The sequence below is a fragment of the Eretmochelys imbricata genome, chromosome 24 (assembly GCF_965152235.1).
Source record: "Eretmochelys imbricata isolate rEreImb1 chromosome 24, rEreImb1.hap1, whole genome shotgun sequence".
Taxonomy (NCBI): Eukaryota; Metazoa; Chordata; order Testudines; family Cheloniidae; genus Eretmochelys; species Eretmochelys imbricata.
The window spans coordinates 19178256-19204212 of record NC_135595.1 but is presented as its reverse complement, the minus strand read 5'-3'; the positions used below and the strand labels follow the sequence as shown (position 1 = coordinate 19204212).

At 57.2% G+C, this 25957-nt stretch overlaps 1 protein-coding gene across 1 annotated transcript; it reads right to left on the bottom strand.

Moving 5' to 3' along the window:
* Positions 1-17148: 17148 nt before the first annotated feature.
* On the bottom strand, positions 17149-22187 carry LOC144279624 (phospholipase A2 inhibitor and Ly6/PLAUR domain-containing protein-like). Its single transcript, XM_077841201.1, has 5 exons — positions 22094-22187; positions 20351-20467; positions 19839-19991; positions 19430-19573; positions 17149-17309 (listed from the first exon to the last, which is right to left on the bottom strand). Exons 1-5 carry the CDS (start codon positions 22185-22187, stop codon positions 17149-17151), a joined length of 669 nt encoding a protein of 222 aa, XP_077697327.1.
* Between the last annotated feature and the right edge of the window lie 3770 nt (positions 22188-25957).

Sequence of the window (25957 nt, the reverse complement as noted above, 5' to 3'; positions counted from 1 at the left end):
GAGGTGATCCCGGCAACTACAGGCCAATAAGTCTGACTTCAGTACTGGGCAAACTCATTGAAACTAGAGGAAAGAAGAGAACTGTCAGACACATAGATGAACATAATTTGTTGGGGAAGGGTCAACATGGTTTTGGTAAAGGGAAATGACGCCTCACCAATGTACTAGAATTCTCTGAGGGGGTCAACAAGAGTGTGGACAAGGGGCATCCCGTGGATATAGTGTACTTAGATTTTCAGAAAGTGTGCCTCACCAAAGGCTCTTAAACAAAGTGAGCTGTCATGCGATAAAATCCTCTCATGGCTCAGTAACTGGTTAAAAGATAGGGAAAAAAGGGTAGGAAGAAATGGTCAGTTTTCAGAAGGGAGAGACGTAAATAGTGGGAGTCCCCCAGGGATCTGCACTGGGCCCAGTCCTATTCACCATATTCCAAAATGTTCTGGAAAAAGGGTTAAATCGTGAGGTGGGAAAATTTGCAGAAGATACAAACCTACTCAAGATAGTGAAGTCCAAAGCAGACTGCAAGGAGGTACTAAAGGGTCTCTCAGAACTGGGTGACTGGGCAACAAAACGGGAGAGGAAATTCAATGTTGATAAATGGAAAGTAATGCACATGGGCAAACGTTATCCCAACTAGACATACACAATGATGGGTCAAATTTACCACTCAAGAAAGATCTGTGATTCACTGTGGAGAGTTCTCTGAAATCATCCACTCCATGTGCTGCGGCCGTAAAAAAGCAAACAGAATGCTGGGAATCATTCATAAAGGGACAGAGAATAGGACAGAAAAGATCGTGTTGCCTCAATATAAATCCATGGGACGCCCACATCTTGAACACTGTGCGCGGATGTGGTCGCCCTGTCTCAAAAAAGATCCATTGGAATTGGAAAATCTTCAGAAAAGCCCAACCAAAATGATGAGGGGGATGGAACGGCTGCCATATGAGGAGAGATTAATAAGTGTGGGACTTTTCATCCTGGACAAGAGATGGCTAAGAGGGGATATGATTGAGGTCTAGAGAGGGTTGAAGGGTGTGGAGGAAGGAAATAAGGAAGTGTTATTTACTCCTCTTAAAATAAGAACGAGGGGTCACCACAGGCAGCAGGTTTAAAACAAACCAAAGGTAGTACTGCTTCACACAATGCACAGTCAACCTGTGGAACTCCTTGCCAGAGGATGTTTTGAAGGCCAAGACTATAACAGGGTTCAAACAGGAACGAGAGAAGTTCCTGGAGGACAGGTCCATCTGTGGCTATTAGCCAGGGTGGGCAGTGATGGTGGCCCCAGCCTCTCTTTGCCAGGAGCTGGGAATGGGCGACAGGGGATGGATCACTGGATGATTCCCTGTTCTGTTCATTCCCTCTGGGGCACCTGGCATTGGCCAGAGGATACTGGGCTAGATGGACCTTTGGTGTGGCCCAGGGGGGCCGTTCCTCAGTTATGTTCTCACGTAGTTCCAGCCCCCTGCTCTGAGCACGAGACCCCACTCTGCCTGCAGAGCCGGGTGCAGTCCTGCTGGGAGGGGAGTGTGTGAGAAACCACATGGGGGTCAGGGGAGGGGATGTGGGAGCCCCCGATCACGTCTCTCTCCCCCGTCCAGGTGGCATCACCCTGACGAAGATTGCGGCTGGATGTGCCTCCCCTGGCGCCTGCGTGAAGAGAGTGGGGGAGAAGAAATACGCCCAGGGCGTGGTGAAGATGCCGATCCGGGCCAAGGGCTACCCAGGTCCCAGGGCCGGCGGGGGCATCGGGGAGCCCTGAGTCCCGGACTAGCGTCCTGCCCTTGTGCTGCGCACTGGGCTGCAGTGAACCTCCCTTCAGCAGCCTCCGGCTGGTGGTTCTCTTTGGGGGGGATTGCGGGTCCCTTTTGTGCATTGGCTGAATAAAGCGAGTTGTGGGGAAAGCACCCCCCTTGCTCCTTGTCCCCTGACCGCCCCCTACCGGGCCTCCCCCGCCCCTATCTGTGCACGAGTGATGCTGGCAGGAAGAGAACCTGGGAGTCCTGACTCCCAGTACCCCACCCTGTAACCCAACAGGGCCCACTCCCTTCTGAAAGCCAGGGATAGAGCCCAGGAGTCCTGGCTCCCAAGCCCCCTGCTTTAGCCACTGGACCCCTCTCCCCTTGCAGGGCCAGGGAATGGAACCCAGGAGTCCTGCCTGGACCCCCTCCCGGAAGGCAAGGCCCGTGGCCGGGGGAAAGGCATTGGCTGGCTGAGCTCCCCTGGGGAAGGAGGGCTGTGGGAAGGAGAGGCCGTGGCTCACCCAGCTGTCCAGGCGGGCGGGAACGCCCTGGAGGGGAGCAATGTCCTTCTAGGTTGATTTTGCAGGGCTCAGTTCGTCCCGCTCTCTGGGGCGGCTCCACTGGGAGTGCCGGGCTCAGGGAAGGTGTCAGGAAACAGGGCAGATCCCCCCAGCCGGTGGTGCTCTGTGAGCAGATTTCACCCAGCGTGAACTCCTGGATCGCTGCCCCCGTCTGACCCCGGAGTCACAGCCAGTCCCCTCAGATACTCTCAGACAAGCCGGACTTTGGGAGGAAACCTCACGTACACCCCAAACCAGCCCACCCAGGTTGTCCCCTGCCCCAGGAGACTGGTCACTTACCCCAGAGCCACGGGACCCCAGATCCTACACCAAAGGCAACGCTGGCAGCCAGGTCTGTAGGAAACTCGCTAAAGGTTCGTGAGCTAAGGAAAGGGAATGAGGGTCACGAGGGGTTAAAGCCGGTAAAATTCATACCCAGGTGAGTCGCAGTCTGTAATTCCAAACGGTGGCGGTGATGGAAGAAACTGCCATTTTCCCAAGTCTTTTCAGGTGCCCCCAGACAGTCTCCAGGGATCCCCGCTTTGCATCCGGTTCCGGTCCCTGTAAGAGTCCAGCCGGCCCAGTGAGGCAGGATCCTTCCCTGAATCCATCCTTACAGCTTCTTCTCCCAGAGAACAAGCTGGCAGGGCCCCCACCCACGTGGGCTTTGCCTTCGATGCGGGGAGGGAGGAACGCGGCGGTCAGCACACACGATGGCCCCTGCCTTTGGGGTCAGCATTTTTCTGGTGCTAAATTTCCTCATTAGCGTCCCTCCGGCGTCTCTGCTGGGTCAGTGAGTCCCAGGGCTGTGCTCAGGCTGAATGGTTGTTACTCCGTTAAAAGAGCAGACAGGGAAGGGAAAACCATACCACGGCCCATTGGTTTTCATGAAATCGAAACTCCAAACACACTCTTCTACATTCGCCATGCCTTTGATCTAGGCCAGCGGCTCTCGACCTTTCCAGACAGCTGTACCCCTTGCGGGAGTCTGATGTGTCTTGGGTACCCCAAGTTTCCCCTCACTGAAAAACGACTTGCTCACAAAACCAGCCATAAAAATGCACAATGTCACGGCCATGCTGCTGCTGACAAGCTGCTTCCTTTCTCATTTCCGCCATTATAAAATAACTGGGCGGGAACGCAGGACAAATCCTGCACTGGCATTTCAGTGTAGAGTACATAGAGCAATGTGAACAAGGGGTCGACAGTTTAGCTCTTACTGACTTCACTCGTGCCTTAATGTGGCCGGTTGTAAAACGAGGCAAATATCCAGATGAGCTGATGTACCCGCGGAAGACCTGTTCGTACCCCTGGGGTACATGGACCCCTGGCTGAGAACCACTGATCTGCACTAATGCACAAGGGAATTGGCCTCAGTACACATTGGCATCCCCTGATCAGCCAGTGTCCCATGCAGGGCTGTGAAATCTCCCATCTCTGGGCCCACCGGGATGTTTTGGGGCAGCCCCAGCCGATCCCCCAGGGAGCAGGTATTTGCCAACCTGCCTGACATAATCACAGCCAGATGCTTCCTCGCTGTTCTGCTCACTGCAGCAAACTCCCGGCACCATGTGGGTGGCTCTGCCCCTCTGCCTGCTGGCCGCTCTCCTAGCCACAGGTGAATCCCGTCCGTCCCCAGGCATAGGGAGCCGGAATTCACCTGGGGAACGTGCCGCTGTGGATGGCGGATTCTGGGGTCAGGATGGAATTTGTGGGTAAAACCAGCGAGAGGAAAACCCGGAGTCACGTCCCCAGGCTGACTCGGGGAGAGCAGGGATTGGAGCCTGGGACTCCCACAGCCCACGCTAGGGGCTAGTCTGTCCTTCCTTCTTCTCGTTCTTCCTCCAGCTCTCGGCCGGGCTTGGGGTCATCCCGATGAGGACCACCACCGCCGTCCACATGTAATCCTGCTTGGAAATGTTCCCCTGCCCATCTGCGCTGAGATTCCTGCCAGGACTCCTGGGTTCATTCCCCGGGCTTGAAAGGGGAATGGGGGTGCAACAGGTGGGAGCTGGGAGCCAGGAAACCTTTGCTTTGAACTGACTTAGCCTGTGAAGGGAGGCATCGCTTGCCTTTGACCTTTGATTTCTTTGTACCTGTCTTGGGGCGTACGCACCCCATGGTGTTCCAGAGACTGAAGGTTTAATGCGTGCCCTGCTAACCACAGCTGGGAGGAATAAAGGGGCTGGAAAGCCGTGGGGCAGAGCAGCTGCCAGAGAGGAGGGAGCGGCTGGCTGCAAGCCCCCAAAGGTGCAGGGACGCAGAGCCCCGGGGGGAGGTAGGGAGGTGCTCCGGGCTCTGGCAGGGTGGGAGCTCCTCTGAGCCCGTTTATTTCGTTGGAGGGCCCTGAGCCGGCAGTCAGAGGATTGGGCAGGCCTGGGATCCCCCCTGCCCCGGTTGGGCTACGTGAACCTTGGGGCTGTGCCACATTTGGCCAGAGGGAGGCGCCATCACACCCCTCACACAGACCGTTTCTGCCTTTTCTGGCTTGTAATCACTTAGCTCCTGCCCTTCCCTGGTTCTCAGTGTTCGATCTAAAGCAGGGTGTGTCTGGGACCTTCCCTTGGGCCGACAGGATCGGGGCGTCTCCTTTCAAGGAATCAGCAGTGGACTTTCTAGGAGCTTGTGTTGGCCCGGAGGGCGCTGGGAGTTCTGGGCAGGGGGGTTTGCTGGGCTGGGGGGTTTGCTGGGGTCGCTCTGCAGTGTTATTCTCGGGGGGTGGGGGAGGGGTCTGGCTGCAATATAACGGGGAGCGATTTGCAGGCTGGAGCAGGGGTGGGCAAACTTTTTGGCCCGAGGGCCACAATTGGGTATGGAAATTGTATGGCCGGCAATGACTGCTCAGGAAATTGGGGGTGAGGGGCTGAGGGCTCTGGCTAGGGATGCGGGGTTGGGGGTGCAGGAGGGTGCTCCGGGCTGGGACCCAGGGGTTCAGATGGAGGGAGGGGGATCAGGGCTGGGGCAGGGGGCTGGGGTGCAGGAGGGGTTCAGGGGTGCAGGCTCCGGGCGGCGCTTACCTCAAGCAGCTCCCCGAAGCAGCGGCATGTCCCCGCTCTGGCTCCTACGCCGAGGCTCTGGGCGCCACGTCGTCCGCAGGCGCCGTCCCTGCAGCTCTCATGGGCCACAGTTCCCAGCCAGTGGGCGCTGCGGGGGTCCCCACGCATAGGAGCCGGAGGGGGGACCTGCTGCTGCTTCTGGGAGCCGTGTAGAGCGGGACAAGCCCCCCACCCCACTCCTTGGCTGGAGCACCAGAGCGGGCTAAGCCCCGGACCCCACTCCTCGGTGGGAGCTCGAGGGCCGGATTAAACCATCTGGAGGGCCGGATCCGGCCCCCGGGTCATAATTTGCCCACCCCTGGGATGGAGAACTGAGGGGCCCTGGCAGGTCATGGGTCCAGGCTGTAGGCTGGGGAATGTCCCAGGGACGCCCTTTGCACAGGAGGATCAAAAGGAGAAAGAACAAAGGAGACCCCTTCCCCCTCCCCGCCTCTTTGGTCTCTGGGAGCTGAGGCTGGGATATTGGATTCAGCTCCAGCCAAGCTTAATCCAATGTCCCAGCTCCCGGAGACCAAGACCGGGGGGGTGTGTGCCCGGACACCTGGGTTCAGTGCAGATGCGGGCAGTGGTGTGGCAACTTGTCCAAACACACACACGAGCTCTGGGGAATTTCAGTTTAGGACCCAGCTTTATTCAGTGCCTTTACTTCTGGAAATAGATAGCGTTAAATCAGGGAGTGCTGGGTGTCAGGGCTCCTGGGTTCTATCCCTGGCTCTCCGAAGGGAGTGGTGTGTCGTGGTTAGAGCGGGGTGGCTGGGAGCCAGGACTCCTGGGTTCTATCCCAGCTCTGGGAGTGGAGTGGGGGCTGATGGGGTAGAGCAGTGGGGGCTGGGAGCCCAGGCTCCTGGGTTCTGTCCCCACGCTGGACTTTCAGGGGCTGCTGTGGAATACAATAAGGCCCAGCGCTGTTCCACAGGACGTCACAGTCTGTCCAGAGACACACGCGCCCCCTCCTCCCACTCTGGCTGTAATGGGCTTTGCCTGGTGTGAGGATGTGACTCAGCAGGGAGGGGGGAGTGTTGACCTGGGAATGTGCCCTGGGGAGGGGAGACCTGAGAGCCTGTCACCTGAGCCAGGAGGGGGAGGGGGAGGTAACACCTCTGCCCAGGAATGTGGATGGAGGCTGCAGGAGGGAGCCTGCTGGGGGGGTTTAGTTTCAGTTTGGGGCTGGGTGGAGGAACACAGGGAACCCCAGGGCTGGGGTCTAAGCTCCCTGCTCCCCCAGAAGGATGTGACTGAGGGGTCCTGGTTATACCCACAAGCTCTGTTGTGGACCGTGTTCCTGTGGTCCAATAAACCTTCTGTTTTACTGGCTGGCTGAGAGTCTCAGTGGATCCCAGGAAGAGGGGTGCAGGGCCTGGACTCCCCCACACTCCGTGACAACTGGTGCTAGCGGTGGGATCTACTGCACCCCGTGAATGGCGCTTCCTGCAGTAAGTGACTGGGGAACAGTAAAACGAAGGGGAATTGACAGGGACCAGGTGTGCTGAAGATTCAGAGAGAGACGGTTTCGGGGGGCGGTTAACCCCTGGGAATGTGTGACCAGAGAGAAGGACTTTTGCAGTAACAGGGTTCCCCGGGGGATTGCAGCGAGCGGTCCCAGGGGCGGAGGAGTCTGCAGCTCGACCCTGGCAAAGAGGTGGTGACCTCAAGAAGGACTGGCACACTAAGGGCTTTTCCTGGAAACCGTGGAAAGCTGCCCGGCCTGCGAGTGGCCAGCAGGGAGATGTACGCTAAACGCCTTAAGAGCGACCTGGTGGAGCTGTGCAGGCAGAGGGGGCTGCGCATCGGGAGGTCCACCAAGGAACAGCTGATTGCCCAGTTGGAGGAGAGGGATCGCTTGGATGACCCAATCCCTGTCCCTGAGGGAAGCCGCCCGGCAGACGCAGCGTGGACCCTGGGGCTGGGAGGGGTCAGACTGCTGCCGAGGACATCCCGAGACCCTTCCTACCTATGTCTGGGGGAGGGGTTGGGGGAAGCCCAGCGAATACCGAGGGCACCCTGACCCCAGCAGCCAGCAGGGGATCCTCCCGGCGGAGCTCCCCATCCCTGGAGCTGAGGTGGCTGGAATGGGAGAGGGAGATGAAAATGAGGGAGCTGGAGGATCATGAAAAACAACATCAACATGAGGAGAAACAACGTCAACATGAGGAGAAACAACGTCAACATGAGCAGGAGGAGAAGGAGAGGGAACGTCAGGAGAAGGAGAAACAAAGACAGCACGAACTGGAGCTGGCCAGGCTGAGGAGCAGTGGGGCCCCGGCTGCGGTGAGTGAGGGGGGACCCAAGACTGCAAGGAGCTTTGATAAGTGCTTCCTGGCCCAGCGTAAGGAGGGGGAGGACATAGATAGCTTCCTGACGGCCTTTGAGAATGCCTGTGAGCTGCACAGGGTTGACCCTGCAGACAGGCTCCAATTCCTCACCCCCTTACTGGACCCCAAAGCCGTGGAGGTGTACAGCCGGATGACAGGGCCGGAGGCAGGGAACTATGAACTGTTCAAACAGGCCCTGCTCCGTGAGTTTGGGCTGACCCCCGAGATGTACCGGAGAAGGTTCCGGAGTCAGCGTAAAACGCCTGAGGTCACCTACCTACAACTGGTCAACCGGATGCAGGGGTATGTCCGCAAGTGGACAGCTGGGGCCCAAGCTAAAGAGGACCTGCTTGACCTAATTGTACTGGAGCAACTGTATGAACAGTGCCCTTCCGACCTGAGGCTGTGGCTGGTGGACAAAAAGCTCGAGAACCCCCAGCACGCAGGGCAGCTGGCCGACGAGTTTGTGAACAGTCGGTCAGGGGGTAGCCGGGAGGAGTCCCAAAAGAACAGGCCCCCCCCGATGCAGAGGGAGAGTCACCAGGGGGCCTCCCAGCGGGGAAATAGGGAGAACCCCCTCCCAAGGGGGACTCCTGGCGACGGGCCCCTCCGACCTGCTCGGGGGGACCAACGTGACCTGAGCTGCTATCACTGTGGCCAGAGAGGCCACGTACGGTCCCAGTGCCCCGGGCTCAGGGACAGACTGAGCAGACCCAACCTACCCAGGGTTAACTGGGTAGGGACCCAGCTGGACGAGGGGCAGACGACCCAGGAAAGGGGGCCTACCAGTTTACCACCTGCTCAGGAGGGAAGAGTACCCCAGGCCAGCTCCGCCAGAGGGCTGGAGGCTCTGGACTCAGGGTGCTCGGTTTACAGGGTGGCCGCGGGGCTGTCCCTCTGGAGAGAGTGCCTTGTTCCCCTGGAGGTGGATGGGAGGAAGATCAATGGATACTGGGATACGGGCGCGGATGTGACGCTGGCCCGGCCTGAGGTGGTGGCCCCAGATCGGGTGGTGCCCAACACCTACCTGACCCTGACAGGGGTGGGCGGGACCCCATTTAAGGTGCCCGTGGCAAGGGTACACCTGAAATGGGGGGTCAAGGAGGGCCCCAAGGATGTGGGGGTACACCACCATTTGCCCACTGAAGTTTTGATGGGGGGAGACCTAGAGGACTGGCCAAGCAAGCCCCAGACCGCCCTGGTTGTGACCCGTAGCCAGAGCCGGCGAGGGGCACTGCACCCTGTCCTCGGGGAGGGTATCACACCGGCGGCGCAGGACCCTACCCTGGTGGGGACGGAGCGCTGAGGGGCACGGCTCAGAGAGGCTGAGGCCTCAGACCTGGCCACTGAGGGGGACCCGGGCCCCATCCCTTCCCCAGCCGCTGAGTTCCAGGCCGAGTTGAGGAAAGATCCCTCCTTGCGGAAGCTCAGGGACCTGGCCGACCTCAGGGTGGGACGGACCATGAGGAGAGGCTGCCAGGAGAAGGGGAGAAGGGGTTCCTGTACCGAGAATGGGCTCCCACAAGGGAAGTAGAGTCCTGTGGGATCAGGAGGCAGCTGGTGGTCCCCCAGAAGTATCGCCGCAAGCTACTGTACCTGGCCCATGACATCCCCCTCGCAGGGCACCAGGGAATCCGGCGCACCCGGCAGAGGTTGCTACAGAACTTTTACTGGCCCGGGGTCTTTACCACGGTCCGGCAGTATTGCCGATCCTGTGACCCCTGTCAGAGGGTGGGGAAGTCCCGGGTCAAGGGGAAAGCGGCTTTGAGGCCTTTGCCCATCACAGAGGAGCCTTTCCAGAAGGTGGCCATGGACATCGTGGGGCCTCTCAGCAAGATGACCCAGTCGGGGAAGAAATACATTCTGGTGGTGGTAGATTTTGCCACCCGCTACCCCCAGGCAGTGCCCTTAGCTTCCATTGAAGCAGACACCGTGGGCGATGCGCTCCTGACCATTTTCAGCCGAGTGGGGTTCCCCAAGGAAGTCTTGACAGACCAAGGCTCCAACTTCATGCCGGCCCTGCTCCGGTGCTTGTGGGAGAAATGTGGGGTCCAGCACAACTGGGCCTCAGCTTATCACCCCCAGTCCAATGGGCTGGTGGAGAGGTTTAACGGGACGCTAAAGATGATGCTGAAAACCTTTATGAACCAGCACCCGCAGGATTGGGACAAGTACTTACCTCACCTGCTGTTCGCGTACAGGGAGGTGCCCCAGGAGTCTACCGGATTTTCGCCTTTCGAACTGTTATATGGCAGGAGGGTGAGGGGCCCCCTGGACCTGATGAGAGACGAGTGGGAGGGGAAGGCCACTCCCGATGGAGAGTCAGTGGTGGAGTATGTCCTGATCTTCCGAGAGAGACTGGCTGAACTCATGGGCCTGGCCAGGGAGAATCTGGCCAGAGCCCAGAAGAAGCAGAAGGTCTGGTATGACCGCACGGCGCGGGCCCGTGCCTTCGCCACCGGGGATCCGGTGATGGTTCTCATCCCCGTGAGAAAGAACAAACTACAGGCCGCCTGGGAGGGCCCTTTCAAGGTCGTCAAGCAGCTCAATGAGGTAAACTATGTGGTGGAGCTGTCGAACCGGGCGCACCACCGCCGGGTGTACCATGTGAATATGATGAAGCCATATTATGCCAGGGGGAATGTGGTGTTGGCCGTGTGTGGACAGTGGGAAGAGCAGGGAGATGACCCTTTAGTAGATCTATTCCCTGAGACCAGAGCTGGTTTCCCCCTGGAAACAATTCCCCTCTCGGATCAGCAAAGCCCTGCCCAGCAAGCTGAGGTCAGGGGGGTGCTGCATCCGTCCCGACAGCTGTTTTCCAACCAGCCTGGACGCACTAATCTGACTGTCCACCGGGTGCAGACAGGGTCGCACCCACCGATAAGATGCTCCCCCTTCCGAGTCACAGGGAAAACTGCTCAGGACCTGGAAAGAGAGGTCCGGGACATGCTGGCTTTGGGGGTGATCCAGCCATCGGCCAGCCCTTGGGCCTCGCCGGTGGTGCTGGTCCCCAAAAAGGACGGGTCGGTCCGGTTCTGTGTGGACTATCAGAAGCTCAGTGCCATCACTGTATCTGATGCCTACCCCATGCCCAGGCCGGACGAGCTCCTAGACAAGCTGGGAGGAGCTCGGTACCTTACCACCATGGACCTTACAAAGGGCTACTGGCAAGTGCTGCTGGATGCAGATGCCCGGCTGAAATCGGCCTTTATCGCCCCTCTGGGGCTCTATGAGTTCCTGACCCTGCCTTTCGGCCTCAAGGGAGCGCCGGCCACCTTCCAGCGCCTGGTGGACCAGCTCCTGAGGGGGATGGAGAGTTTTGCCGTGGCGTATATTGATGACATCTGTGTCTTTAGCCAGACCTGGGAGGACCATGTGTCCCAGGTTAGACAAGTGCTGGACCGACTCCAGGGGGCTGGGCTGACTGTAAAAGCGGAGAAGTGCAAGGTGGGGATGGCGGAAGTATCTTACCTGGGCCATCGGGTGGGGAGCGGCCGCCTAAAGCCGGAACCAGCCAAGGTGGAGGTGATCAGAGACTGGCCTGCTCCCCACACCAAAAAGCAGGTCCAAGCCTTTATTGGGATGGCAGGATACTACCGAAGATTTGTGCCCCACTTTAGCGCCATAGCCACCCCCATCACTGAGCTATGCAAGAAGGGGAAGCCAGACAAGAAAGTGCCAGGAGGCTTTCCGGGCGCTGAAGGAGGCTCTGGTCAGTGGCCCAGTTCTGGCAAACCCAGACTTTGACAAGCCCTTTGTGGTGTTCACCGACGCCTCTGACACGGGACTGGGGGCGGTGTTAATGCAGGAGGATGGAAAGGGGGAGAGACACCCCATCGTGTACCTGAGCAAGAAGTTGCTACCCCGGGAGCAACACTACACGGCCATCGAGAAGGAGTGCCTGGCCATGGTGTGGGCCCTCAAGAAACTAGAGCCCCGTCTCTTCGGGCGACACTTCACCGTCTACACTGACCCCTCTCCCCTGACCTGGCTGCACCAGATGAAAGGAGCCAACACCAAGCTCCTGAGATGGAGCCTGCTCCTGCAGGATTACGACATGGACGTGGTCCACGTGAAGGGAAGGGCCAACCTGATAGCGGATGCGCTGTCCCGGAGAGGGGGCCCCGAACTTCCCCAGGTCACTGGTCTCAGTGACCCCGCTCAGTTCAGTCTAGAAGGGGGGAGAGATGTGAGGATGGGACGCAGCAGGGAGGGGGGAGTGTTGACCTGGGAATGTGCCCTGGGGAGGGGAGACCTGAGAGCCTGTCACCTGAGCCGGGAGGGGGAGGGGGAGGTGACACCTCTGCCCAGGAATGTGGACAGAGGCTGCAGGAAGGAGCCTGCTGGGGGGGTTTAGTTTCAGTTTGGGGCTGGGTGGAGGAACACAGGGAACCCCAGGGCTGGGGTCTAAGCTCCCTGCTCCCCCAGAAGGACGTGATTGAGGCGTCCTGGTTGTACCCACAAGCTCTGTTGTGGACTGTGTTCCTGTGGTCCAATAAACCTTCTGTTTTACTGTCTCAGTGGATCCCAGGAAGAGGGGTGCAGGGCCTGGACTCCCCCACACTCCGTGACACACGCCCAGCAGTGCTCAGCGGATGCTGGGCCCCGTCGCCCTGGGCAGCATCTTGCCCAGTCTGGCTGGGCTCCTGGCAGTGAAATTCCTCTCCTAACGCCCCCTCTGTGTTGCCCCCCCTCCGCCAGGGGGAGCCACCCCACAGCTGAATGATGCCCTCATAGTCCGTGGGTCTCTCTCCTCTCCCCACGCCCACCCACGCCTCAGTTTCCCCATCTGAGCCCAAAGGATAATGAAGCTGAACTGCTTTTGCAAAGATCCAGGGAGTCAGGGCCCCAGGCAAAGCCCATTACAGCCAGAGTGGGAGGAGGGGGCGCGTGTGTCTCTGGACAGACTGTGACGTCCTGTGGAACAGCGCTGAGTCTTATTGTATTCCACAGCAGCCCCTGAAAGTCCAGCGTGGGGACAGAACTGGGGACAGCGTGGGGACAGCCTGGCCTCCCAGCCCCCACTGCTCTACCCCATCAGCCCCCACTCCTCTCCCAGAGCTGGGATAGAACCCAGGAGTCCTGGCTCCCAGCCACCCCGCTCTAACCACGACACACCACTCCCTTCGGAGAGCCAGGGATAGAACCCAGGAGCCCTGACACCCAGCACTCCCTGATTTAACGCTATCTATTTCCAGAAGTAAAGGCACTGAATAAAGCTGGGTCCTAAACTGAAATTCCCCAGAGCTTGTGTGTGTGTTTGGACAAGTTGCCACACCGCTGCCCGCATCTGCACTGAACCCAGGTGTCCGGGCACACACACCCCCGGTCTCGGTCTCCGGGACCTGGGACATTGGATTAAGCTTGGCTGGAGCTGAATCCAATATCCCAGCCTCAGCTCCCAGAGACCAAAGAGGCGGGGAGGGGGAAGGGGTCTCCTTTGTTCTTTCTCCTTTTGATCCTCCTGTGCAAAGGGCGTCCCTGGGACATTCCCCAGCCTACAGCCTGGACCCATGACCTGCCAGGGCCCCTCAGTTCTCCATCCCAGGGGTGGGCAAACTATGACCGGGGGCCGGATCCGGCCCTCCAGATGGTTTAATCCGGCCCTCGAGCTCCCACTGAGGAGTGGGGTCCGGGGCTTAGCCCGCTCTGGTGCTCCAGCCAAGGAGTGGGGTGGGGGGCTTGTCCCGCTCTACACGGCTCCCAGAAGCAGCAGCAGGTCCCCCCTCCGGCTCCTATGCGTGGGGACCCCCGCAGCGCCCACTGGCTGGGAACTGTGGCCCATGAGAGCTGCAGGGACGGCGCCTGCGGACGACGTGGCGCCCAGAGCCTCGGCGTAGGAGCCAGAGCGGGGACATGCCGCTGCTTCGGGGAGCTGCTTGAGGTAAGCGCCGCCCGGAGCCTGCACCCCTGAACCCCTCCTGCACCCCAGCCCCCTGCCCCAGCCCTGATCCCCCTCCCTCCATCTGAACCCCTGGGTCCCAGCCCGGAGCACCCTCCTGCACCCCCAACCCCTCATCCCTAGCCAGAGCCCTCAGCCCCTCACCCCCAATTTCCTGAGCAGTCATTGCCGGCCATACAATTTCCATACCCAATTGTGGCCCTCGGGCCAAAAAGTTTGCCCACCCCTGCTCCAGCCTGCAAATCGCTCCCCGTTATATTGCAGCCAGACCCCTCCCCCACCCCCCGAGAATAACACTGCAGAGCGACCCCAGCAAACCCCCCAGCCCAGCAAACCCCCCTGCCCAGAACTCCCAGCACCCTCCGGGCCAACACAAGCTCCTAGAAAGTCCACTGCTGATTCCTTGAAAGGAGACGCCCCGATCCTGTCGGCCCAAGGGAAGGTCCCAGACACACCCTGCTTTAGATCGAACACTGAGAACCAGGGAAGGGCAGGAGCTAAGTGATTACAAGCCAGAAAAGGCAGAAACGGTCTGTGTGAGGGGTGTGATGGCGCCTCCCTCTGGCCAAATGTGGCACAGCCCCAAGGTTCACGTAGCCCAACCGGGGCAGGGGGGATCCCAGGCCTGCCCAATCCTCTGACTGCCGGCTCAGGGCCCTCCAACGAAATAAACGGGCTCAGAGGAGCTCCCACCCTGCCAGAGCCCGGAGCACCTCCCTACCTCCCCCCGGGGCTCTGCGTCCCTGCACCTTTGGGGGCTTGCAGCCAGCCGCTCCCTCCTCTCTGGCAGCTGCTCTGCCCCACGGCTTTCCAGCCCCTTTATTCCTCCCAGCTGTGGTTAGCAGGGCACGCATTAGACCTTCAGTCTCTGGAACACCATGGGGTGCGTACGTCCCAAGACAGGTACAAAGAAATCAAAGGTCAAAGGCAAGCGATGCCTCCCTTCACAGGCTAAGTCAGTTCAAAGCAAAGGTTTCCTGGCTCCCAGCTCCCACCTGTTGCACCCCCATTCCCCTTTCAAGCCCGGGGAATGAACCCAGGAGTCCTGGCAGGAATCTCAGCACTGACGGGCAGGGGAACATTTCCAAGCAGGATTACATGTGGATGGGGGTGGTGCTCCTCATCGGGATGACCCCAAGCCCGGGCGAGAGATGGAGGAGGAACGAGAAGAAGGAAGGACAGACGGACTCAGACCCGCTGGCCAGGCCCCTAGCGTGGGCTGTGGGAGTCCCAAGCTCCAATCCCTGCTCTCCCCAATTCAGTCGGGGGACATGGCCCCGGGTTTTCCTCTCGCTGGTTTTACCCACAAATTCCATCCTGACCCCAGAATCCGCCATCCACAGCGGCACGTTCCCCAGGTGAAATCCCGCCCCCACCACCCGGCTCCCTGTGCCTGGGGACGGACGGGACTCACCTGTGGCCAGGAGAGCGGACAGCAGGCAGAGGGGCAGAGCCACCCACATGGTGCCCAGGTGTTTGCTGCAGTGAGCAGAACAGCGAGGAAGCATCTGGCTGTGGTTTTCTCAGGCAGGTTGGCAAATACCTGCCCCCTGGGGCATCGGCTGGGGCTGCCCCATGACATCCTGGTGCGCCCGGAGATGGGAGATTTCACAGCCCTGCATGTGACACTGGCTGATCAGGTGATGCCAATGTGTACTGAGGCCAATTCCCTTGTGCATTAGTGGAGATCAGCGGTTCTCAGCCAGGGGTCCGTGTACCCCAGGGGTACGCACAGGTCTTTCGGGGGCACATCAGCTCATCTAGATATTTGCCTCGTTTTACAATCAGCCACTTTAAGGCACGAGTGAAGTCAGTAAGAGCTAAACTGTCGACCCCTTGTTCACATTGCTCTATGTACTCTACACTGAAATGCCAGTGCAGGATTTGTCCTGCGTTCCCGCCCAGTTATTTTATAATGGCGGAAATGAGAAAGGAAGCAGCTTGTCAGCAGCAGCATGGCTGTGACATTGTGCATTTTTATGGCTGGTTTTGTGAGCAAGTCGTTTTTAAGTGAGGGGAAACTTGGGGTACCCAAGACACATCAGACTCCCGCAAGGGGTACAGCTGTCTGGAAAGGTCGAGAGCTCCTGGCCTAGATCAAAGGCATGGCGAAGGTAGAAGAGTGTGTTTGGAGTTTCGATTTCATGAAAACCAATGGGCCGTGGTATGGTTTTCCCTTCCCCGTCTGCTCTTTTAACGGAGTAACAACCATTCAGCCTGAGCACAGCCCTGGGACTCACTGACCCAGCAGAGATGCCGGAGGGATGCTAAGGAGGAACTTTAGCACCAGAAAAGTGCTGACCCCAAAGGCAGGGGCCATCGTGTGTGCTGACCGCCGCGTTCCTCCCTCCCCCCATCGAAGGCAAAGCCCACGTGGGTGGGGGCCCTGCCAGCTTGTTCTCTGGGAGAAGAAGCTGTAAGGATGGATTCAAGGAAGGATCCTGCCTCACTGGGCCGGCTGGACTCTTACAGGGACCGGAACCGGATGCAAAGCGGGGATCCCTGGAGACCGTCTGGGGGCACCTGAAAAGACTTGGGAAAATGGCAGTTTCTTCCATCACCGCCACCGTTTGGAATTACAGACTGCGACTCACCTGGGCATGAATTTTACCGGCTTTAACCCCTCGTGACCCTCATTCCCTTTCCTTAGCTCATGAACCTTTAGCGAGTTTCCTACAGACCTGGCTGCCAGCGTTGCCTTTGGTGTAGGATCTGGGGTCCCGTGGCTCTGGGGTAAGTGACCAGTCTCCTGGGGCAGGGGACAACCTGGGTGGGCTGGTTTGGGGTGTACGTGAGGTTTCCTCCCAAAGTCCGGCTTGTCTGAGAGTATCTGAGGGGACTGGCTGTGACTCCGGGGTCAGACGGGGGCAGCGATCCAGGAGTTCACGCTGGGTGAAATCTGCTCACAGAGCACCACCGGCTGGGGGGATCTGCCCTGTTTCCTGACACCTTCCCTGAGCCCGGCACTCCCAGTGGAGCCGCCCCAGAGAGCGGGACGAACTGAGCCCTGCAAAATCAACCTAGAAGGACATTGCTCCCCTCCAGGGCGTTCCCGCCCGCCTGGACAGCTGGGTGAGCCACGGCCTCTCCTTCCCACAGCCCTCCTTCCCCAGGGGAGCTCAGCCAGCCGGTGCCTTTCCCCCGGCCACGGGCCTTGCCTTCCGGGAGGGGGTCCAGGCAGGACTCCTGGGTTCCATTCCCTGGCCCTGCAAGGGGAGAGGGGTCCAGTGGTTAGAGCAGGGGGCTTGGGAGCCAGGACTCCTGGGGTCTATCCCTGGCTTTCAGAAGGGAGTGGGCTCTGGTGGGTTACTGGGGGGATTACTGGGAGTCAGGACTCCCGGGTTCTCTTCCTGCCAGCATCACTTGTGCACAGATAGGGGCGGGGGGGGGCCCGGTACGGGGCGGTCAGGGGACAAGGAGCTAGGGGGGTGCTTTCCCCAGAACTCGCTTGATTCAGCCAATGCAGAAAAGAAACCCGCAATCCCCCCAAAGAGAAGCAGCAGCCGGTGGCTGCTGAAGGGAGGTTCACTGCAGCCCGGCATGCAGCAGAAGGGCAGGACTCCAGACTGGGGCTCAGGGCTCCCCGATGCCTCCACCGGCCCTGGGAGCTGGGTAGCACTCGGCCCGGATCAGCATCTCCACCATGCCCTGGGCGTATTTCCTCTCCCCCTCTCTCTTCATGCAAGCGCCAGGGGAGGCACATCCAGCCACAGCCTTCTTCACGGTGATGTTACCTGGACCGGGGGAGAGAGACGTCATCAGGGGCTCCCACATCCCCTCCCCTGACCCCCATGTGGTTTGTCACACACTCCCCTCCCACCAGGACTGCACCCGGCTCTGCAGGCAGAGTGGGGTCTCGTGCGCAGAGCAGGGGGCTGGAACAAAGTGAGAACATAACAGAGGAACGGCCCTCCTGGGCTACACCAAAGGTCCATCTAGCCCAGTATCCTCTGGCCAATGCCAGGTGCCCCAGAGGGAATGAACAAAACAGGGAACCTTCCGGTGATCCATCCCCTGTCGCCCATTCCCAGCTCCTGGCAAACAGAGGCTAGGGCCACCATCCCTGCCCACCCTGGCTAATAGCCACAGATGGACCTGTCCTCCAGGAACTTCTCTCGTTCCTGTTTGAACCCTGTTATAGTCTTGGCCTTCAAAACATCCTCTGGCAAGGAGTTCCACATGTTGACTGTGCATTGTGTGAAGCAGTACTTCCTTTTGTTTGTTTTAATCCTGCTGCCTGTGGTGACCCCCCGTTCTTATGTTAGGAGGAATAAATAACTCTTCCTTATTTCCTTCCTCCACACCCTTCAATCTTCTCAAGACCTCGATCATATGCCCCCTTAGCCGTCTCTTTTCCAAGGTGAAAAGTCCCACTCTTATTAATCTCTCCTCATATGGCAGCACTTCCATCCCCCTCATCATTTTGGTTGGGCTTTTCTGAAGCTTTTCCAATTCCAATATCTCTTTTTTGAGAAGGGGCGACCACATCCGTACGCAGTGTTCAAGCTGTGGGCGTCCCATGGATTTATATAGAGGCAACATGCTATTGTCTGTCTTATTCTCTGTCCCTTTCTTAATGATTCCCAGCATTCTGTTCGCTTTCTTCACGGCCGCTGCACATGGAGTGGATGATTTCAGAGAACTCTCCACTATGACTCCAAGATCTTTCTTGAGTGGTAAATTCGACCCATCATTGTGTATGTCTAGTTGGGATTACGTTTGCCCATGTGCATTACTTTGCATTTATCAACATTGAATTTCATCTGCCGTTTTGTTGCCCAGTCACCCAGTTCTGAGAGATCCTTTAGTACCTCTTCGCAGTCTCCTTTGGACTTAACTATCTTGAGTAGGTTTGTATCTTCTGCAAATTTTGCCACCTCACTATTTATCCCTTTTTCCAGAACATTTCGGAATATGGTGAATAGCACTGGGCCCAGTGCAGATCCCTTGGGGACTCCCACTATTTACCTCTCTCCGTTCTGAACACTGACCATTTTTCCTACCCTTTTTTCCCTATCTTTTAACCAGTTACTGAGCCATAAGAGGATTTTATCCCATGAAAGTTCACTTTGCTTAAGAGCCTTTGGTGAGGGACGCTTTCTGAAAATCTAAGTACATTATATTCATGGGATCCCCCTTGTCCACACGCTTGTTGACCCCCTCAGAGAATTCTAGTAGATTGGTGAGGCGTGATTTTCCTTTACCGAAACCATGTTGACCCTTCCCCAACAAATTATGTTCATCTATGTGTCTGACAGTTCTCTTCTTTCCTATAGTTTCAATGAGTTTGCCCAATACTGAAGTCAGACTTATTGGCCTGTTGTTCATGGGATCACCTCTGGAGCCCTTTTTAGAAATTGGCATGTCATTAGCCATCCTCCAGCCATTTGGGACAGAAGCTGATTTAAATGGTAGGTTACAAACCACAGTTAGTAGTTCTGTAATTTGACATTTGAGTTCCTTCCGAACTCTTGGGCGAATCCCATCTGGTCCTGGTGACTTATTACTGTTTAATTTATCAATTTGTTGCAAAAACTCCTGTAATGACTCCTCAATCTGGGACAGTTCCTCAGATTTGTTATGAAAACAGAATGGCTCAGGTTTGGGAATCTCCCTCCCAGCCTCAGCCGTGAAGACCGATGTACAGAATTCATTTAGTTTCTCCGCAGTGGCCTTATCCTCCTTGGGTGCTCCTTTGGCATCTCGGCAAGTAGGACTCCAGGGTTCGCTCTGCAACTCTGCCAGGGGAGTGGAGTCTAGTGGGTCAGAGCAAGGGGGGCTGGGACTGAGCCAGGACACCTGGGCTCCACCTCGTACTCTGTGTTCAGACCCCACCCCCATCTGGAGGACTTACCCAGTGTTAATATCCCAGATTCCTCAACACAATGGTCCTCGGCGCCGGTGCAGGCCAAGATCCCCACCGGCTGCTTGTCAAAACGATCCACTATGAAAACCATCTGGCACTGCCGGCCATTGGGGACGGAGCTCACAGTTGGCACTGAGAACAGTTAGACACACACAATCAGCCAGGGGTGGGGAGTCACCACACGCTGGGCTCGATCCCAGCTCGGGGAAGGGAGTGGGGTCTAGTGGTTAGAGCAGGGGAGCTGGGAGCCAGGACTCCTGGGTTCTGTCACCAGCTGTGGGAGGGAAGTGGGGTCTAGGGGATAGAGGTGGGGGGTGAGGCTGGGAGCCAGGACTCCTGGGTTCTCTCCAGGCAGGTGTGGCCGGAGCAGAGCTCTAGGTTTGCAGCAGACACACACCTGGGATGGCCCCGGCGTTGCAGCCGTCGGTGTTACAGCAGGCGATGTTCGCCCGCATGGTGACATTCTGCGCGTAGGTCAGCGAGAAAGGACCGGACTCACAGTTCTTGGGCTCCAGGCACGATTTAGCCGTGTAGGAGAAGGAGGATCCCTCTGTGGAAGAGAAACAGAGAATCACCTCTGAGCTCCACAATGGATCCCCAGCTGCTCCATCCTCCCTTTTTGTTCCATCCACCCCACCCCCAACTAATCTCATCTTTCCCCCGACCCCCAATAAAATCCTCTCTTCTGTCTGATCCAGGCCCCACAGTCACCCACTGCAATTCCCCATCTCATCCCATCCCCTGTCTATGACATTATCTTTCCAGACTGAGCAGTCCCTGCTCCTGGAGAGGAGCGGAGGCTATTGGTTAGAGTAGGAGGAGGGGGTGGGAGCCAGGACTCCTGGGTTCGACCCCTGGCTTCAGGAGGACAATGGTGTCTACACTTAGTAGGAATCTTCTTTCACTCACCCAGCCTGAACTCTGCCACGACGGTGACACAGGTCCCTTCCGAGGGGGCGCAGGGCTGCAGGGGGCCGGAGCACGATAGCTCTCTGGACGCACACACCTCGCATTGCAGAGCGCTCCCTGGAGGTTGGAAAAATCCCTTCTCAGTACAAACCCCGGCTCCCCACCCCTCCCCAGGCAGTGCCCGTGGGCGAAATACCACCAGGAACCAAGAGGTGGCGCTGTGGGAGTTGTTACCACCAATGCCTCCTCACTGAACGTGTGGGCAGGCAGATCTTGGAGAAATGCCACCTGCTTTTGCAGCAGTTCTGCCCAGTTCCATTTAACTCTCCGGATGGGGAAAGGCATCTTGCTAGCTGGTCATTTGTATCTGACTCAACACTGCAGACAAGTCTGTTTGCTGCCTGAGTGTCTGTGGCTAGAATACATTTTCAGCTGCTGACGTGGCTATCTGGGGTGCAGCTTGTGCCTGCGAACAAACCCCACTCGTCTGTGTAGACAGAAAAAAAAGAATTCGGCTGCTCTGAAGACGGGTTTCTGCCTGGCTTTGCGGTGAACCTTTCACACACACACACACACACACACACACACACCCCCGCCGTAACTCTCTGCTCCAGGCCTCTGCCTCTCAGAGTTACGTCAGCTCAGCCACACTCGACTTCAGCCCACTTTTCATCGCTGATCCTCCCAATTCTCTTCTTCAGAATACGATTGATGCTTGTTAAGCCTTTGGATAGATGGCTGTGCGCCTCCTGCCAGTGATCCCTGGAGCATCAACTCTTTCCTCTCCATAGCGTGGGGGCCTTTAAATTCATGATGTGCGTGTAAGGTTTTTAAGAAAGAAAGAAAGAAAGAAAGAAAGAAAAAAAAAGAAAGAAAGAAAGAAAGAAAGAAAGAAAGAAAGAAAGAAAGAAAGAAAGAAAGAAAGAAAGAAAGAAAGAAAGAAAGAAATTTGCCCACTTTGGTTTTTTTAGAGCTTTCATGTGGAAACATCAATTAAACCTCAGAATGCCTTCCCCTGCCCCTTCTATGTCCCTAGAATGTAGCAAAGTTATATTATCATATTATATTATCACTATCAAAGAAATATGGAAACTGAGGTAGAAAAAAGATGTGTTCAATTCAGGGTTAGAACCAAGAAGACAGTCGAGAACTCCTCACTCCTGACTCCCAGCTCACTCTAACCCACGAGATCCCACTCCTCTTTCAGGCCACGGACAGAACCCGGGAGTCCTGATTTGCAGCCATCTCTGCTCAAACTCACTACACCCCAGCCCTCTTCTACAGCTGGGGAATGAGCTCAGGAGTCCTGGCTCCCAGCCCCAACCTGTTGCACCCCCATTCCCCTTTGAAACCCGGGGAATGAACCCAGGAGTCCTGGCAGGAATCTCAGCGCTGATGGGCAGGGGAACATTTCCAAGCAGGATTACATGTGGATGGGGGTGGTGCTGCTCATCGGGATGACCCCAAGCCCGGGTGAGAGCTGGAGAAGGAACGAGAAGAAGGAAGGACAGACGGACTCAGACCCACTGGCCAGGCACCTAGCATGGGCTGTGGGAGTCCCAGGCTCCACTCCCTGCTCTCCCCAATTCAGTCGGGGGACATGGCCCCGGGTTTTCCTCTCGCTGGTTTTACCCACAAATTCCATCCTGACCCCAGAATCCGCCATCCACAGCGGCACGTTCCCCAGGTGAAATCCCGCCCCCACCACCCGGCTCCCTGTGCCTGGGGACGGACGGGACTCACCTGTGGCCAGGAGAGCGGACAGCAGGCAGAGGGGCAGAGCCACCCACATGGTGCCCAGGTGTTTGCTGCAGTGAGCAGAACAGCGAGGAAGCATCTGGCTGTGGTTTTCTCAGGCAGGTTGGCAAATACCTGCCCCCTGGGGGATCGGCTGGGGCTGCCCCATGACATCTTGGTGGGCCCGGAGATGGGAGATTTCACAGCCCTGCATGTGACACTGGCTGATCAGGTGATGCCCATGTGTACTGAGGCCAATTCCCTTGTGCATTAGTGGAGATCAGCGGTTCTCAGCCAGGGGTCCGTGTACCCCAGGGGTACACACAGGTCTTCCGGGGGTACATCAGCTCATCTAGATATTTGCCTCATTTTACAACCGGCCACATTAAGGCATGAGTGAAGTCAGTACGAGCTAAACTGTCGGCCCCTTGTTCATATTGCTCTATATACTCTACACTGAAATGCAAGCACCAGAAAAGTGTCGACTCCAAAGCCGGGGACCATCCTGTCCTGTCAACTCTCTTCTTCCAAATTTGATTGGTGATCGTTCACCCTTGCCACTGATGGCTTCACACCTCCATCATGCATGCAAAAACTCTGGGCTGGCTGAAGAGATCCCATGATCGTTAACTCTTTCCTGTCCAGAGCTTGGGAGAGTTTCAATTCAGTCAGTGAACGTAAGTTTTTAATTGAAGGACGAAAGAAAGAAAACCAATTGGTCCACTTTGGTTTTTTTCAGAGCTTTCATCTGGAAACATCACTTCAACCTCCAAAAGCCTTCTCCCGCCTTTGCCAGGGTCCCAGGTGGGAGGAAGGGAACATTACCCCCATCTTATAATCAGGGAAACTGAGGCAGAAAGAGGCAGTGTCAGACTCGGAGCCACGAATACAGCCAAGGAATCAGATTTCAGAGTAGCAGCTGTGTTAGTCTGAATCCCCAAAAAGGACGGGAGTACTTGTGGCATGTTAGAGACTAACAAATTTTTATGAATTTGTTAGTCTCTAAGGTGCCACAAGTACTCCTGTTCTTTTAAGCAAGGAGTCCGAATTGCTGCTGGCTTCCAGCCTATTCTAGACCCACCCCGTCCCTGACCTGGGGATAGAACCCAGGAGTCCTGGCTCCCAGAAATGAGACCATGTGAGTCAGTGCGATGGTGCAACAGTGTCCCCTCCTGGCCAAGCATGGCTCGGTCCCGGCTCACGCAGCTCAGCGCGGCCCTCACGCCAGTCCCTGTGCCCAGGAATCTGCAAACCCCTCCCGCTGCTCGGCCCTTTTCTCCCTGCGCTCGCTGGGCCAGCGTGGGGCACATACACCTCAGAAGAGACGCCCCACTCCCTCCCAGAGCCGGGGAATGAACCCAGGAGTCCTGGCAGGAATCTCAGTGCTGGGGGCAGGGGAACATTTCCAAGCAGGATGACAAGGGTGGGGGACGGTTTTCCTGGCTCCTGAGAATTTTCTGTTTTTTCCAAGCATTTCCTGCTCCTCATCGGTGCCCGGCTCCCTGTGCCTGGGGACGGAAGGGTCTCCCCTGTGACCAGGAGAGCAGACAGCAGGCAGAAGGGCTGGGGCACCCACATGGTGGCTGGGCATTTTCTGCAGTGACCAGAGCAGTGATGAAGCAGCTGGCTGTGGGTACGGCAGGCAGGTTCAGAGAATCAGAGAACCATAGAAGATCAGGGTTGGAAGAGAGCTCAGGAGGTCATCTAGTCCAACCCCTGCTCAAAGCAGGACCCACCCCAACTAATTCATCCCAGCCAGGGCTGTGTCAGGCTGGGCGTTAAACACGTCAAAGGGTGGAGATTCCACCCCCTCCCTAGGGAACCCAATGCAGCGCTTCACCACCCTCCTAGTGAAATAGTGTTTCCTAATCTCCAGCCTAGACCGCCCCCACTGCAACTGGAGACCATTGCTCCTCGTTCTGTCATCTGCCACCACTGAGAACAGCTGAGCACCACCCTCTTTGGAGCCCCCCTCAGGTAGTTGAAGGCTGCTATCAAATTCCCCCTCACTCTTCTCTTCTGCAGACAAAAGAAGCCCAGTTCCCTCAGCCTCCCCTCCTAAGTCACGTGCCCCAGCCCCCTAATCATTTTCCTTGCCCTCCGCTGGACTCTCTCCAATTTTTCCACATCCCTTCTGTAGTGGGGGGCCCAAAACTGGACCCAGTACTCCAGATGTGGCCTCACCAGTGCCGAATAGAGGGGAATAATCACTTCCCTCCATCTGCTGGCAACGCTCCTACTGATGCAGCCCAAAACGCCATTGGCCTTCTTGGCAACAAGGCCACCCTGCTGTCTCATAGCCAGCTTCTCATCCACTGTAATCCCCAGGTCCTGCTCTGTGGAAAGGTTGGCAAATACCTGCCCCCTGGGGGATCGGCTGGGGCTGCCCCGTGACATCCTGGTGGGCCCGGAGATGGGAGATTTCACAACCCTGCATGGGACACTGGCTGATCAGATGATACCAATGTGTCTTGAGGCCAATTCCCTTGTGCATTAGTGCAGATCAGTGGTTCTCAGCCAGGGGTCCATGTACCCCAGGGGTACACACAGGTCTTCCGGGGGGAACATCAGCTCATCTTGATGTTTGCCTCGTTTTACAACCGGCCGCATTAAGGCACGAGTGAAGTCAGTACGAGCTAAAATGTCGACCCCTTGTTCACATTGTTCTATATACTCTACACTGAAATGCCAGTGCAGGATTTGTCCTGCGTTCCCACCGAGTTATTTTATAATGGCGGAAATGAGAAAGGAAGCAGCTTGTCAGCAGCAGCACGGCCATGACATTGTGCATTTTTATGGCTGCTTTTGTGAGCAAGTCGTTTTTCAGTGAGGGGAAATTTAGGGTACCCAAGACACATCAGACTCCCGCAAGGGGTACAGCTGTCTGGAAATGTCGAGAGACCCTGGCCTAGATCAAAGGCATGGCGCAGGTAGAAGAGTGTGTTTGGAGTTTCGATTTCATGAAAACCAATGGGCCGTGGTATGGTTTTCCCTTCCCCGTCTGCTCTTTTAACGGAGTAACAACCATTCACTCTGAGCACAGCCCTGGGACTCACTGACCCAGCAGAGACGCCGGAGGGATGCTAATGAGCAACTTTAGCACCAGAAAAGTGCTGACCCCAAAGGCAGGGGCCATCGCGTGTGCTGACCGCCGCGTTCCTCCCTCTCCCCATCGAAGGCAAAGCCCACGTGGGTGGGGGCCCTGCCAGCTTGTTCTCTGGGAGAAGAAGCTGTAAGGATGGATTCAGGGAAGGATCCTGCCTCGCTGGGCTGGCTGGACTCTTACAGGGACCAGAACGGGATGCAAAGCGGGGATCCCTGGAGACCGTCTGGGGGCACCTGAAAAGACTTGGGAAAATGGCAGTTTCTTCCATCACCGCCACCGTTTGGAATTACAGACTGCGACTCACCTGGGCATGAATTTTACCGGCTTTAACCCCTCGTGACCCTCATTCCCTTTCCTTAGCTCACGAACCTTTAGCGAGTTTCCTACAGACCTGGCTGCCAGCGTTGCCTTTGGTGTAGGATCTGGGGTCCCGTGGCTCTGGGGTAAGTGACCGGTCTCCTGGGGCTGGGAACAACCTAGGTGGGCTGGTTTGGGGTGTACGTGACCTTTCCTCCCAAAGTCCGGCTTGTCTGAGAGTATCTGAGGGGACTGGCTGTGACTCCGGGGTCAGACGGGGGCAGCGATCCAGGAGTTCACGCTGGGTGAAATCTGCTCACAGAGCACCACCGGCTGGGGGGATCTGCCCTGTTTCCTGACACCTTCCCTGAGCCCGGCATTCCCAGTGGAGCCGCCCCAGAGAGCGGGACGAACTGAGCCCTGCAAAATCAACCTAGAAGGACATTGCTCCCCTCCAGGGCGTTTCC

Coding starts and splice junctions, on each gene's coding strand:
- LOC144279624 (XM_077841201.1), bottom strand. CDS start 22,187: ATGCTTCCTCGCTGTTCTGCTCACTGCAGCAAACACCTGGGCACCATG. Junction 19,574..19,838: donor CAACGCCGGGGCCATCCCAG/GTGTGTGTCTGC, acceptor AACTGTTCTCAG/TGCCAACTGTGAGCTCCGTC. Junction 17,310..19,429: donor ATCTGGGATATTAACACTGG/GTAAGTCCTCCA, acceptor CCCCCGGTCCAG/GTAACATCACCGTGAAGAAG.